This window comes from Mycteria americana, chromosome 9 (assembly GCF_035582795.1).
Source record: "Mycteria americana isolate JAX WOST 10 ecotype Jacksonville Zoo and Gardens chromosome 9, USCA_MyAme_1.0, whole genome shotgun sequence".
Taxonomy (NCBI): Eukaryota; Metazoa; Chordata; class Aves; order Ciconiiformes; family Ciconiidae; genus Mycteria; species Mycteria americana.
Window position 1 is genome coordinate 35983109 of NC_134373.1, and position 16663 is coordinate 35999771.

At 38.4% G+C, this 16663-nt stretch overlaps 1 protein-coding gene across 28 annotated transcripts in view; it reads right to left on the reverse strand.

Moving 5' to 3' along the window:
- Window positions 1-16663, reverse strand: part of NCKAP5 (NCK associated protein 5) — a 413976-nt gene that overhangs the window by 146028 nt on the left and 251285 nt on the right. For 24 of the 28 annotated variants that reach the window (XR_012777069.1, XR_012777067.1, XR_012777068.1 and 21 more), the window contains one exon: window positions 4983-5073. Coding sequence is in view for 24 of the 28 variants with exons in the window: in XM_075511575.1 (XP_075367690.1) it covers window positions 4983-5073 (91 nt within the window). In the remaining 4 variants the exon portion in view is untranslated. The remainder of the gene's footprint in view (window positions 1-4982; window positions 5074-16663) is intronic. The other 4 variants (XM_075511576.1, XM_075511585.1, XM_075511589.1 and 1 more) reach the window with 1 other exon arrangement.

Sequence of the window (16663 nt, forward strand, 5' to 3'; positions counted from 1 at the left end):
ATATGAATTCATGCATCAAAATTGCCAAATTCCCAACAGCAAAAAATCAATTCCTTATTTTTTAATACAAGACAGGATAGTCCTGCTTGAAGATCATCCATGCTCCACCTTGAAACTGATTCCTTTTCTATTAAAAGTATTCCTATGTTAAGCAAACTCCTTGGGGGAAGTAAGCCTTTTTCCAAGTTTACAAGGAAATATGAAAAGCCTTTTTTTTTTTTTTTAAATCTCTTCATTATCTGGCTCAGTACTTATAACAGTTCCTGTTACCACAGAAGCATCAGTTCATATATATTGATGACATCTTAAATATACCTGAGATTAAATGATACGTTATCCTCTTTTTACAGACAAAGGTTAAAGATGGACATATAAAGTGAATTTGTCCAAGGAAATGGAAAAATTTGTAGCAAATGAAAGAATCAAAATCTAGTCTCCCAAAGACAGTGCTTTAAACAGCAGATAGTCGTTCCTCTCCGATGTGACTGCACCATGTCTGTCCTGAGCTTTAGTGCATATATTGACAATTCCAGAATTATAACAAATTGTGAACTTACAACAAACTCCCTTCCTTATCTATTTTGATCACTGTACACTGACATAGAGTCACAAGGAGTTAAAAAAAAAAACTTGAAAGAATTTGAGTGATCCGTAATCAGGTAAGACTCTACCTAGATATCCAGTATTGTGATCAAACATGAAAGAGACTCTAGTTTTTGATATCCAAATCACAAGGCCAAACTTAGAATCATACAACAGAATCATAGAATCATTTAGGTTGGAAAACACCTTTAAGATCATCGAGTCCAACTGTAAACTTAGGAGGGAAAGTCTGCAGGGTGCTTGTTTTAATGGCTTGAGTTCAAGTACTGTACACAATTATTTCTGGGGATCATTCTCCCTCTTAGATAAAGTACTTGTGTCTTGAATGAGAATAATATTAATATATGATGTACTGATCTGGCCTTTCATGGTCTTATTTTCAGGTGGACAATGCCTCTTGGAAACATCGTAAAAGCTCTTACATACTAGAGCCTTTTAGTCAAGTAAACTTTTAAGCAAGAAATATGATGGTTCATGGCAATTCAAATCACACATATTCTTGTCTACATTTATGTGAGCATTCATTATAAATCTTCCCTCAGTTATTACATAAAATGATAACAGAGGATAATTTTATTTACAATCCTGCTTTTAAATTCATTTACCCTAAAGAAATCACATCATCCATCTGTAAGTCCAGCAAATTAAATTCCCATAGGGCAGCTAGCTCTATGGAAAGGGTTAGAATATTTTGCTTCAGTGAGAATCCCAGAAAGACCTAAAACAATAGTGCAATAATACTGCACACTCTGGACTCCATCTTATTATTATTCTTCTAACATGATCACTATGCAACATTTAATGTTCATTAGCAAGAATATTTATTCTGGAGTCAGGCATATTGATATTATAATAAGAACTCAATTTCATACATCCCAGACCAATAATTAGATTTGTAAAAAACAAATATGTAGACAATGGTCAATAGATCAAAACGCATTTATTGCACAGAGGTATCTTTTTATGACTATTCAGATATTAACATGAACAGGCTTCACACACTAAAACTAACTTACTAGGGTGTCAGAGAATATGGGACATATGTTGATAAGTCACACTGGAGATCACCTAGGTCATGTCCTCATTTGTTATGAAATATATGGCTGTGCAACTGCAGTAAAATCTGATACTCTATTGCACTGAATACTGATCATATCATCCTGATTATATCATAGTAATCACAGAGAACAGGTATGATTCAGAATATGTTCTGTAAGGTAACTGTTTGATTGTAAAGGATGGCTTTCAAAGCAATGGTAGTATTCATATATTCAGTAAGTTTTGTGTATGTATATGAAGACATATATATATATGTAAAACTTGGAATTCAAATCATAAAAACTTTTTCTTCATGTGTTAGCTCATATCTATATTTCACTTATAAATACAGGATGATAATATGGTTATCATTTTCCCCAAAACTTGAATACGTCAGTGTTTTTAAGAAACATTACCTAGGTTGTACATTCAAGTTCTATTCCCATTTGTGAATTACCCTCATAAATATATCAAAAAACTGTCTGAATGCATTTGGAAAAATACAAATGAAATACTTCTATTGCAATATTGATGCCTCTTGCCAAACCTGGATACAGTATTTGCAATAAAATTCATCATATGCTTAGATTACATGTTTGTCCATGATTTCCACACAGTTGGTTTCAATAACATATTAATGATTCATATAATGCTTAGTAATATGTTTTTCAATGTTAAAATACTTTGTAAACTTTTCAGATCACAGATTCTTTGCCAACTATTTGTTTTGAAGAGCCTTTCAGGTATTAGCTCTTATTATTACATGCGGTTGTTGCCTAAATCACACTGCATAGTTTTTACCATGTGATTGAATAACACACATCAAGTGAACCCATTTCTGACCTACATAGCAGGTAGCCATACGAGGGCAGGAATGCGCTGTTTTGCATGTGAATAGAGCCATTCCTTGAAATTCCCAGAAAACAAACTATTTGTTCAGAAGTTTGTCACAAAAGTGAACAAAAGGGAAGTGAGGATGAATGAGTCAGAGAGACCTTCAGAAAAAAACACAGTGTTCATGGAAATGTTCCATATTTTTGACCTGTTTTACCAATCACAGACCAGTATATGATGCAGTAGCCTAGCTATTCCTCCAGGAAAGGAAAAAAACATTGCTTTTGAGTCATGAATTGGGAAAATAAATTCATAAGCAAAGAAAATTGCATATTGGCAATACAGAAGAAATGAAAATTGCTAAAAAACAAGCTGACTTTGATATTATGAGCTAAAATGTTCCCAAGAACAAGAAGAGAACAGGAAGAGAAGGAAACTGTTATGCAATGTGGAGTACAAGTTTAAAAATAAACCTAGAGTAACAGATATATGGGTGGTTTAAGGTCCTGGGATAGAGATGGTTTCACTCTATAAGAGAGCTAGGCTCAGGTTTGGGGAATCAGCCCTGACTACCACCTAGCAGATTCAAACAAAACCCCATGTCCGGAAAGAAGGGAAAAAAGGGTTAGACAGCAGTTTGCTAGGTGGAAGGGGCTGTTTGCTAGGGCTGAAGGGAAACAAAGAATTGTTGTTCTTGTTATGAACCGGGCAGAACTGCCTTGTTCTTTTGTTGGTCAAAAAATAAACCCAAGAGATTCTACACTAAACACACCACAGTACCCATTCTCCTGGCTGGCAGGAGACAACAAATGCCTATGTCAATATGGCCCCAAACGAAAAAAACAGCCCCAAAACAAAACCAAATTCTCTCTTTTTTCAAAAAATAAGAAACAAATAAAACATGGAGGAAAAACCACACAGAAATATACAAGCACTGAAACTGGAATGACTAGTTTATCTCACCTCTAGGGCAGCAGCACACAAAATTCCGAATTTACAGAAGACTCCATAGCTCACTTTTTTCCAGCTTAAAAGGAAAGTAAAGAACACCCAAACCCTCAGTTCAACTGAAACCAAAATACTTTATGGCTTTTCTTGTTGAAAGTGCAAAAACAAAACCCAAAGAAGCTAAAACCTCATTGTGGTATCACCTTACTGTGGTTTCCAAGGTAAGATAGCATACAGAAAAGCAGATAATAAAATCATTCCAGCTGTCTGTTATAAACAGACAGACAAGTAATCCACCTGAAGGAGAGACTGACACCAAGCCCACTTCAGAACACCCACTGTATGGTGGCAGGAGTGAGCAGGAAGTATAGATTTAAACTCTGAACCACGAGGAGAGAACTGAGTTTCATTTTTGCATCCCAAAAAGGTAGTGAGTAAAATACGGATGCTTTTATCACCAGTTTCTAAAAGCACAATGTTCTATTATAGCTTCAACAAAAAGTTTAATTTGTCTTGAAATTAAATTTTACAGGCTATCATTTTAACAAGAAAAACTGATTATTTTGGAAGGTTAATCTAAAAGATTCTTTTCTCTTCAGTCCAGCTTAAAAAGAAAATTTAATTACAGTGATAAATACTTGTTAATATACATTTTTGTTTAGCTATATTGCTGTATTTTTGATCCATCAGTTGTAAGAACGGACTAATATAACTAGAATTTTTGAAAAGTGTTTTATCTGAAGGATTGCTACCTAGTATAGACTTTAATATATTATTTCAGCATTTTATATCTTTATAAGGAATGCTTATTCTGTTTAAAAAGATACAGGATACTTTAAAAGGATACTGACTTCATTAAGCGTTTTTTTTCAGAATTCACGCATAGCATATCTGATTAACTGGGATGTATCTCATTCCTGCTTCCAGACACTTAAAAAGGCTTTCCACCACCTCAGGTTCACTGCTTCCAGAGTACAGCAGTACATTAGGAAAATGTAAAACTATTCTTTCTTATAAACAGCGTAAACAGACCTGGTTCCCTTTGAAAAACCTCTAAAATCTTTGCTTTCCTAAATTCTGTCCTGAGAAACTCTCTCTCTACCCCAAGTGAGGCTGACAAAACACACCTGCCAAAAGCAGCAATAAGAAACTATGGAGCTTGATATGGAAACCTCACACCCAATAAGAACATGAGTGGGTAAAATTATCCATTACAATCTGAAGGTCAAGTTGTCAAAAGCACCTATGTTTTCTAGAGATGCTGGAATATATTACTTAAAATATTAAGTGCTTTAATAGTCTTCAAAACTAGTTTCTTTGTCCCCTGTTAACTGTGAGGAGCAACAATTGCAGATAACAGTGACAATAAAAATGAAAAACCTTAAAGTGTGGTGAGAGAACACCTACAAAAATGTAGATGCTATGAACCACCACTTACAAGTATTCATAACCAATAAACAAATAGAGGAAATAATGCCAGACACGTTTACCTCAGTAGTGCAATTTTTGTTTTAAAGAACTTTTCTATCACAAGAAAACAGGTAATAAGTCACTAATACCTGATATACCTTCATGATATTGACAGTTCCTTCTCCATTCTGGCCTGGGGATCCTTGGCTCTGTAGCAGATTTCTCACTGTCTCCTCCATTCTAGAGAATGAAAATATTTATAAAAGTCAACTGTATGGAAAAAAATTAAGAGTTGCATTCAGTGTTTTTGTTCTTTACAAGAGCCTAATGCATCCATGGCTACCATGAAATTAATATTTAAAGACAATCCTGGCCTTATAATGTTCTCATACTCCATGTTATGAATAACACATTAAGGGCACTCTTTTATCTTTTGAATACGCACAATAATTAGTTGTATCGTTAAAATCCTACTGGAGCTCAGTTACAAAAATTAGAAACAAATGTGTGCAAAAGACATCACCTTGTCAACAGTGTAACCAAACACCATGATAAAATTACTGTCATTTAGGAACAAAATCAGTCAGATTAAAAAAAAAAGCAACTGCTGTATTCCTAGCCAATTGTCGGTTTTGTGCAATTTAGACAGACTGTCAAATACATTACTAGTATTTACTCTCTATGTTATAGGTGCAGCAGTGTGTGCCAGTACATTTGTTTATAGAGGCACAGCTGCTGAACACATTCACCCTTCTCTGCCCTTTCAAAGGGATGTAAAAAGCAAGTGTAGGCTACAATCTGGTACTATCATCTCATGAAAACATAATCAACTTCAGTTCCATCAGTGAAAGAAGGAAGGTTTGCACTTTCATTTTGAAAGGCGTTAATAGACACCATCAAAAGTTGTCTTTGATCTACACGTATTCATCAAGCATGTTAAAACTGATAATAGCGCTAACCCTCCTGAATGGAGGCTGAACAGAATAAAGAGTTCTGCTCCTTTGCACAATAGGATGGCTGGGGATAATGGAAGCCACCTACGAAACACTGGTCCCATTCAAGGTAGATCAGAAATTAAATCCACGGGCTTAGGAGATGTCACCGAGGCTGACCACAAATAAAGGGTCTGGGACTCCAGCTGGTTTCAGCTCTGTGAGTACCGGTAAGAAGAGGAAAAGGATCAAAAGCCAGAGAAGCAGTGATGGACACAACAACAAAGATGCTGGGTTTTACAACAAAAAAATGCTGAGTGCCAATTCCAGCTGAAGGTCCTCACGCTTATCCTCACTCCCCATCTCCTCATGCAAATTCTCACTCCTGTACAGCTTCTTCAGCTGTGTGGATGCAACAGTTTTTCTCACCCTCACTTTCATGTTTTCTGTTCTTTTCATTTGAAGCTGTCTCCATCCCTTGATAGAGTTGGAAGAACAGCCAGGCTGGAACATGGGCTGGAGAAGGGAAAGTGCTGTAGCATGGGTGTGTGGGTGTCACAAAGGCAGGAGAGAGAGAGGAATGCCTTGAACCATGTTGCCAGATACACTGTATATTAAAACTGTGACCTTGAAAAAGAGCCAGTATTCCTAGGCATATCAGACCAGAAACTGCCTGCTGTTGTTTATTTCTACTGTGTTTAGGGAAACATGACTTTTGTGTACCATTCTTTGCAAATGCAATTGAGCAGAAGAATTATTCACAGCGTATCAAACTTTTTTTATTTCTAAGGTAACAATCCAGCAAGACAGCAAATATTAGCTAACTGCTCTGGCCAAAGGCCAATAACATTATCTTTTATATAAGCCTCATAGTCTTTCTGTTCTTTCAGTCTTATCAGAATGAATGGTATTGGCTAATTTAGCAATAATATGATGTTTTGCTAGGTTTTCTCCTTTCAAGTCAGCCAGCTATGCTACTTTTCGAGAAGCCGACACTGGGTATTCATTCTACTCAGATGAACACTGACATTTTACTTATTCGTATGATGGTTTTTTTGTCATTGATGTGCAGACTTCTACATTGCCAGAATGCCCACAGAGTAGTTGGACCATCTGTTGACCAAATGTGAATAAAAACAAGCCAGCTCTAATCTCTAGTGCAGACAGTGGTGCAGTTTTTCAATTGCAGATTGGAACCATTTCTGCTCACAGGCTGACCTTAATCAGATGCCTTTTACACAAAAGAACAAATCATTTTGGTTCATAATATAAATTCCTGTGCAGTCCTCACTGAAAGATTTCATTTCTTAACATGCTTATAATTTCATTTTAGAATTAATGATGTAATAGAATTCTTAATTATTATGTTTATATATGCATACACAGATCCAACTCTAGTCCTCCCTAAAGTTCTTATAAATTAATAAACAAGCAAAAATGGGAGAAAGAATAGATTCAACTCTCACTAAAATCAGAGTTTTTCAATTTAGGCCTAACTGTATTAATGAAAATAAAGTCTAGTTGCATATTAGCATCATCAGTTAAATCAGCTCAGAAAAATGATGAAGAATTCTTAAATTCAATAGGTCATTTCATCTTCAGTCAAATTCAGATGGTCTATTTTGGACAACAGGCCCATCTTGTCAAACAGCCTTCTAGGGGCTGGCGAGCACACAGTTTCATGTGGCAATTAGAAACACCTCCCATCAGCACTCAGATTTCTGTGCGACAGAATAATCTTTGCAACACGACAAAGAGCTCAGTTAAATATGGTTGAGACTTCTGTTGTTTTATTGTTTGCAGCTATTATAAAAGTTTGTAAGAGTTGACTGCCATAGAGCTGAACCGCAGGCATAACAGAGACACTGTCTGTGTGGTCGTGTCACTATAAAACCAGCACTGAGAGGATCTTACAAGCTTTAGGTACCCATGGAATATCTGAAAAAGAAAAGAGAAAACTAGTTTCTGTCAAACAAGGAGGTCAAATCTGCTTACAGTCAAATTTACTGCAAAGCTCTGATGGCCAGTGCTCTTGCAGTTTATAAGCTGCTGCTTCTTCACTAGCATCCCAGTTGTCCATTTCTAGGAAGGACTGCTTAACCAAACATGGCACAGGATAATAATCGAGACTTGTTTCTTATAAATTAGAATCTTTGAAGCATGAATTAATGGCACCTTAATTGAAAAGCAATTGTTATATTATGATCTATAATACTCTCCACAGTGACAGTACATGCCAGAAAGATTTAGTATAAATTCTTTTAAAGAATGCAAGAATGGTTGAGCCTCTATAAATTTAACTTGAAATCCAATGTTTTGCTCCCTGAACAAGGGTTCCAAAGGACATGTAAATTTTGGAAGTGAAGCAGAAAAATTAGGAGCTTTATGAAAGGCTATTCCTACACATCAACCTATATTTTTCCCCCTTCTGGTAACCATGAAAGCTTATCTTCTCTTGGTCATGATTCTAATATCCTAGATGGACCCACTCCAACATCAAGAACTTGCTGATTACATCTAGAATAGCTATCCCCCACGCGTGTATTCTGCCTGCTTGCTGGCCTATGCTAAAGAACCTGTTTTGCCAAGGATTCTGTGCATCTTATGTAACTAACAAGCTGTTAAAATCTGCAAAAACAGTCTCTAAAGCTCACCATTCCCAAGTCTGCATTCTTCAATCACTATTTAAGAACATTTATTTTCCCCTTTCTTCAGTGTTCTATTTACTGTCTATTCATCTGAAGCATCTCAGTACCATTAGATTTTTACATCTATTATTTGAATAGGAAATTGAAGTTTTCTTAAAACTGAAGTGTTCTTTTCAATTTTTCTTTTTTTAAAAAGCTATTTTCTTTAGGGGAAAAATAAATGAAACCCATGTTTGATAGAAGCTTCTCAAGTTTCTGGACAAAATGTCAGTTTAGAGTTGGGAAACAGTCTGCCACCAGTCCTAACCTAAGGATAAAATTCTCAAAGCATTAAACAGAAGAAGAAATGAGGCACTCTGAGACCAGAATCTGTTTATGGAACATAAGCGTTTAAGGAACATAAAATATTAATGCTACTGTGGAAAGCACTGTCAAGATTTCATCTGGAATATTATCTGCAATTACGATCACCAGTGTTCAGGAGCGGCTCGTTCAGAGAGGATTCGGTGAAGAGACAGCTCTGAGGTTGTTTAGAGGAATCGAGTCTGTGTCATGAGAGGAGACTTAAACAACTTATCTTGCTAAACTTAAGAGACCAAGGGCTTACACAGGCATGACCTCCACAAAAGAATCAGTGAGAAAAAGTAAAATGAGAAAGAAAACTACATCAACCTAAGGCAAATGATTGACAAACAAGATGGGAATATAGTGGTTACAAATACACTTAGGCTGGAATTAGGATATTTTTAATCATTGAAAAAGTGAGACTCTGAACCAGCCGGCCAGGTGAAATAATGGGATGAGAAACTTAAACAATTTTAAGCCAGAGTTGAGCAGTTTATGAACTTAATTACACAGCAGGGTCAAGAGCCAAGGACGTGAATGTATGATCCACAAGTCCTTGCTGCTATTCCTCCTGAAACAAAATCAGTCATTCCTACATTTAAAAAATGTAAATTGTCCTGTGCTGCTGAGAGAATACCAGGAAATCAATCCAACTGCAATGTACAGTTATTTATTTTGGGTTCGTTTCTGTGTGTGTTTCTGGGCAAGGGGGCCAGAGGAATCTCTGGAAAGGAGGAAACACCGTTCCCTGCCTCGGGAGAGGCACACAGGGCACAGATGCTCAGGCGTCCAAGATGGCAGAAGGAAGCTTCCTCTGTTTTTTTGCTGCAACTCAAATCTTGTCTGGAAGCCTGCCTGCAAGGACCCACCAAGCTGTAGGAGACTTGCTTTTAAAGCTTCTTGATCTTATGTTTCTGACAGCTCTGCTGCCTCTGTCTTCTGCCTGGCCCCGCTGCTGCAACTCATGGCATGCACCAGAGCACAGTTTCATCCAGGCCACGCGAGACAGACCCTGCTGGGGTTGACGCATCACTGGTAGGCAGTCAAGTTCCTGACTTTCCTCCCAGTTTTCTCAGGACCATCACCTTCATAAATGGGCACCTCCTTTGTGCCATCCCCCAGCAACGCTGGGACACGGTCAGAAAACCTGCCAGCTTTGTGCCTCTCCCAGGTCCATCATTTCAAGTGGACCAAAGCCATAAGCTATTTTATTGGGGTCCTCCCCAAGAACAGATTTTAAGACCATACAGGAATTAATCTTTCCTCAAATACACTAATGCAAGGAGGCACAAGAGTTCTCTCAGCCCTCCAACTCTGCAGAACCTTCCCCATATATTTCCCACTTCCCAAAACGGTCCTTCAGACCCCTTTCAGTTAGGTTTATTGATTTCCTTCCTTGAGAGAGGTGTCTCTCTCAGTCTGCCACAGTCATTTCACACGTGAAGAGCGTTTTCTCTGACCAACCTCTCAGCTGTGTAGGACATGCCTTTATTTCCTGTCTCACTGCAGAGGACACACATTCTCTACTCCGGCCCTCTGTAGCATATCCCTTAGAGGGGTTTGATCTCCCCAGATCTAAAACCTTTCCTTGACAGAGGAAGCTTTCCTTGAAAAAAATCCTTCCCATATACCCTGATCTGCAATTCCCCTTCTAGCACAGGGAATAAATACTCTCTATAGCCCATGCTCTGTTCAGCCATGTCCCACACAACCCTTTTTACGATTTTCTCTCCAAGGGACAGGTAGCATGTTCCAGCTCTAGAAGGTGCATGACAGTTTCAACCCCTTCTCCATTGACCTAATTCCTTCAATACTTCCACAGGCTGGCAGCTACCTTTTGCTGGGCGCTATCACCTTCCCTTTTCATCACCCTCAAGCTGAGGTGACAGTACTCAGTGGTTATTTCAAATGCATGTCACAAGAATTCCTTCAACTTGATACTGACTTACAGTCTCACAGAGATGTGTCCAAAGGTTTCTATAGAATCTTACTGAAGCAGTTGAGGTTTGTATTTCAGCTTTTCCCATTTTCTCATGCCATTCAGTAGTTGCAGGACTCTCTTTAAAGTCTTAGAGAAAAATATCAGTAACAGATCTTTGTCCATCTTTAGCTTAACTTACTTCTGTGTAATCAAAATTCTCAGGTGGGTATTTTCTTCCAGCTCCTACCTGTGAGACAGTGAAGCTTCCTGCCTCTCTCCTAGGCAGTCTCCAGCTTAAGTCTCTTGACTTCTATTTTTAGTTATAGCCTCCCTGGAGATGCAGCCTGGGTTTCAGCTCCTTGAGCTGTCTGACCCCTCCCTACCACCTGATCATGGACCAAGGAACAGGTTCCCACGCGGTTTCTCAGCTCTTTCAGCTCTTGGTTCACCTGTGAACCAGACGGTATTTTTGCCAGCTGGACTTTGGTTGTCTCTTTGGAGACTGCAATCTGTCTGGCTTTGGTGGCAGACTTCTGTGCCTCTGTCCAAGCCTTGCAGCTCTCTCCAAACCCACAATCCAACCAAACAAAAAGCTTCTGTCTGACTCAGCTCTCATATAAATTTGTTTGTTTACTCATATGTAGTTTCGAACTTCAGGTTTGGGGTTACCTGTGTCTCATTTCCCTCACCTCTCCGTTCAAAACTCTCCAATGGATCAGGTTAGACTTTCTCCTTACAGTGATTTGCTCAAACTACCAAAAGGCTTCAAACTAAACAAACATAAACAATACCCCTTCCTGAACAAATAAAAACCCCCAGATTTTAGATTAAGCATAGATTTCTTTAAGGAGGAACAATATGAAAGTGGCTTTATAAGACATAATAGAAACAAAGAGAGCTCATCAAACAACAGTTCCTGTTCACTGCATCCTTGCAGGAGTGTTTTTCCTTCTACCTGTTTTCAATTAAATTAGTACCTTTCTGAACTGCAGAGTCTGCCTACTCTCTCTGGCCCTGAGGATTTCCATTACCTCCAGATATGGCTGCCTGCTCTCCTCAGCTCTCCCTCTGATCTGCAGGCTCATCTCCAGACTGTGCAGTGACTCGCCAGCCACACCTACAGCCCTGAGACTCTCTGCTCTCCTCCATGAGCCATGGCGATCCCCAGGATGAAGTGGTCCTTCCTTCCTGGGGCTGTGTCCAAGCCCGCTGTTCTCAGTGCACCTACTGCAGAGAGCCTGCAGCACAGTGTTAGGCCATTGCTTCAAATGGGTAGGTAGCCAGGAGACAGACACAAGCTTCTCCAAAGAATTTAGATATTGAAAATGGATTAAAAAAAGCAAAGAGAGAAGTGAAAACAGATACGTGATAAACTTAAAAAGAGAACTGACAGATGGGAAATGCTGAGGCTTTAAACCCCAAGGGGTTTTTTCCGCATTTTTAGCTCTGCTTAGGATACAACATTGGTACATGCCTTATAGCAGTAGTGCTGGGCAAAGCCTACAGAATGCACAATATCCATCCTTAATATTTCAGCTGGAAAATAAAATAATAATATACTCCATAATAGCAACAGGAAGACACACATATAATGTATAATTCATGCTTATTCTTTCTGTTTATCAGTACAGGTGCTTATCAATCCAGAAAGACCAAGGCAAATTCTCCTCCCACAGCACCATCATGGTCCTTTCCCCACCATGGGCTCTGAGCAGCCAGTTCAACCCTGTGGCATTCCCTAGTGACAAATCCAAACTGCACAAGCCATGCTTTTTTCACATACTTGTGCTAAACCCTCCTTCTAAAAACATACTCAATGCATACTCAAACTGTTGCCTGAAGGGCAAGCTATATAAAGAAGAGTAGTACATAAAATAAAGTATCTTGTGCATGATGGCAACTATCGCAAGGCTGTACTGGAAAGAAACAGGTCTCAAGCTCTATTTACATGAGTGGAGAAGGATCCTTCTTTTGAGTGCACAACCTAATCAGGTGCTCTGTCTGCTAGACCATACCACCACTTGAAAATTACACAGAATTGGAAGACTGAGCACATTTACTTAGTTGAACCACTGACCACTGAACCCACTGGAAATTTTCAAGGTATCTTTAAAATAAAGTATGTGCCTTGAGCCTCAGGTAAGTAGGGTAGGATTTTGAAAGACCTTAGCATTGGCATATTGCTGTTCCCACACAAGTCTGAATCCTGTTATCACACAATGGCAGACCTGACATTTCTCTGAAACTGCTCTACCTACCATCTGAGCCAGGAAATGTTGGAAACGTTTCCATTGTCTCCTTCACCCATACAGATTTCACTCATCAAACTTACACCTACAGCAAAAAGTTTCTGAACTGCAATAGAAACCAGTGGTAATGTTTATTTCTGTGTTGACAGATAGACAAATGCCATATGGACTGTATGGGTGTCTTCCGTCACCAGCCCCATATATGATTTTGTAAGTTACAGGCAAAAAAACAGACCAAGACTAAGCCTCACAGAAAAGCTTCTCACAGGCAATTGAAAAGATTTTTCAAATGGAAGGACTGTCGCTCCTACAATTCCCCAGTAACATATTTGGGACCTTAGGACAGCAGATATTTTCATTAACTATAAGTGGATAGAACCAGACACGTACAGAAAGCTAATTCTTGTGTCAGCTTAAACATATGCTCAGAAGTTCAAACTCTATTCATGCTGGAGGCACCAGAAATAGTCACAGTGTTTCAGCATAACTAAAAGCATCAGACTGCAAATATTTACAACTTCAAATAATGGGGGTTTTACTTTTTTCTTATTTTCTACATTTTAAACAAATCTATTTTTTCCATATTTGCAAAATATAGATAGATGGATAGATATCTCTACCAGCTCCTCCAAATACACGTATTTAATTTTGCATATAAGCACCCTGATACAGACAAACCACTATTGCTTGAAGTTACTTATGGGAATGTAAAGCCACTCAAAATTAAAAAGCTCTTGTTCCATTCTGAGTTACAGCTTCAAGGGGGTACCAAGACCCCCTTGACATAGCTACATAAATTTCTACGTGTTTTCCACAAATAGCAAAGATGCGATGTGGAGGAAGGCAGTTTTTGTGGGGTTGAAGTAGGTACAAGAGAAGTGCAAGATGAAAATCAGGTCTGTCATCAACAAGCATTTGCAGAACCCTCCACAATGCAAGCAAACTGTTCTTACACATTTTCACACTACACAGCCCATCATGAAGCTGTCAGGCACAGACTGCACAGTGTTATGGTAGACACCAACCTGTGCCGTCCAGAGTACAGACAGCAGCTGGAAGAAAGCTAAAAATAGGAGGGACTTCCCCCTCCCCCCCCCCCGAAATTGTCATGATTCATTTTCAACCTCTCTGACTGCCCAGTGAAGGTTTTCTTAGGCCATTGGATTCTGGACTCCAATTTTAAGTTCTATGTAAGATAAAGTTATTTCACTCTCCTCATAGCTCTTTGCAAATTTTATAGGAGTTCTGAGACGGTTCCACTGTTGTGAGCAATACCCTGGGAAGATGTGTGGATGTGGTTTTCTGTAAGTAAAATCCCAACTTCATGGAACCAATAAATAATAGTATTTTCTTTACTACAACATTCCACTTTTTTAATTTACACAATGATTGGGAAATCCATTGCAAAGTATTGACATTTTCCAATTAGTGAACAACTGCAGTGAAAATCCAAGGATGACCTATGACAAAGTTAAGTTTGTTCCTCTAGCTGACAAATTACAGTAGCTTTAATTATCATAACTCACCATGTGCTAGTAAACATGGTTATTCCACTAGAAAGATCAGTTATGTGAGGCCTCATCTCAGGATATACTAAGTCCCTGCTCATAAGTGGTCTGAGGTCCAAAGCTTTTGTGCTGTGAATGTGCACGTTAACATAACATACTGTGTTTTCATCTTACAGGTGAACAAACTGAGGCACAGCAATGTTAACCAACACAGCCAGTATCAGTGATCCTTAGAACCCAGGATGACAACTGTTCACCCTGATGGGTCTAAGCAGCTGATGATGTCCTCTCTATATTGTTTGGTTGGTATGACTGTACAAATCTTCAGCTCTTTCGATCAGTGATCTGAGCTCTGTATCTTAAAAAAGATTTCAGTAACTGCAAATAAATCGGCAGTTTTGCTATCTCTTTACTGGTATGTTAATGTTTCACACTTTTCATATGAATAGCTTACGTTAGTGCTCGCATAACCTTAAACAAGCCGTTCGATCTGGAATGAAGCATGTTATCAAAAGCTTTGTTCTGTCTTTTTATCATTCTGACATTTCTGCCCTTCTGCACTAAAATAAAACCTGGAGGATTTGTGGGAGGATATAGAGAGATATTTATACCTCACCATTCTACAATTGTTTAGCATTAAAAAATTGCAAAACACTTAAAATATATAATCCTTCTGATTAAGTGGCTAGTGAGCATGCATAGTATTGCTGTACAGAAAGACATATAATTCTTTTGATTAAGTGACTACTAAGTATGCATACCATTAAAGTTGTTCAGAAAGTTTCATTATACTGAACACCATACAACATGCTCTGATGCCTTCAGAGGCAAAGACTGTAAAGTTTATTAAATTCTTGCATTCTTTTTCCCTTAAAATGTTATTTGTGAATTTAATACCTTTAAAAAACTAACTACTAATAGAGCTAATGGGACTGTAAATTAATAAATATTCAAGAAACCACTCCTGGTTTGGTTCAATAACCTAAATCTTACATCAAAAATCAAATTCACAAGACAGCACCAGCCCTTTCCTGACACTGTACAGCCAACTGCAAAGGCCCAAAGGCCAAACACCTGCAAATGTCACTACATGGGACTCAGGTATGACAGGAAAGTTTCCCATGTTGAACTTGGATCCTCCCAAAATGGGTCACCTCAGATGTTTACAAATACAAAGAACAGCAAGAATCAACAGAACAGCAAGAAACAATGACTCTGGTTCCCAACCACAAGATTTGCTTAAAAGTACCTTTAAAAACAACATGGAGTCTTAATAAATATAATTTCTTTTGACTTTCTGGACTTCAGCCTTTCCAGATTTCATCTCATAAAGATTTCCTCATAAGAAAAGAAAAAAATTGAGATTTTCAATTCAGCCATGACTTCCTGGAAGGCTCTACATGCAACATCAGCAAAGATGGATGAAATGTGTAAGAATATTCCAAGGGATGTCTGTGCTACAAATAATGATATGGTAATATTTTCATTCCTAATGGGGAAAATGTGCTGCTGTAGGTATATCTAGAATTTGTCTTTCCTTTTTTCTCCTCAGCAGAGAGCTTGCTTTGGACATTCAAACAGACATTTACAAACAGAGGGTATGAGACCGTTCTTGGCCGATCAGCTATGATCAAGTGTTTTCTCTGTACCCTTCATAAACAGGTGATGCCCTGTTGCCCTCTCTGTGTGCCTAGGACCTTCTCACACAACAAACCCTCCACATTACCCTCCAAGTTACCAACTTATGGAATGAAAAATATATAAATAAAATGCCTCCATGTGTTTTTCCCTAAAGTAGATCGGGAATGACTGCCAGGATAGTGAATGCCAAATGTCTTCTCCTGAGCCTGAAGAATGCCTCCTTCTGTGCAGGTTTCCTGCAGCGCTGCCCTGGAACAACACAGTTTCCTATTCTAATGGTACCCAGCTCAAAAGGAGTTTACCCTTCTGGAGGACAGATTCAGTAAACAGCAATACATATATACTACCAAAGAAACCTAAGATGTAGAAGTAATTACTCTTCCAGTCTTAAATTTCAGGTGGTTAGAAAACAACCACAAAAAACAAGTCATGTTGGAGACATAAGAATGAAAGCATACTGGTTGTAGATTTCCAAACCCTAGCAGCATAGCGAAATGGCCTAAACAAGTAATATATGGTTAGAATAATGGTCTCCAAGGGCTTAATTACCTGTATCATTAGGTAGTGGTAGTCTCTCTAAAATTAT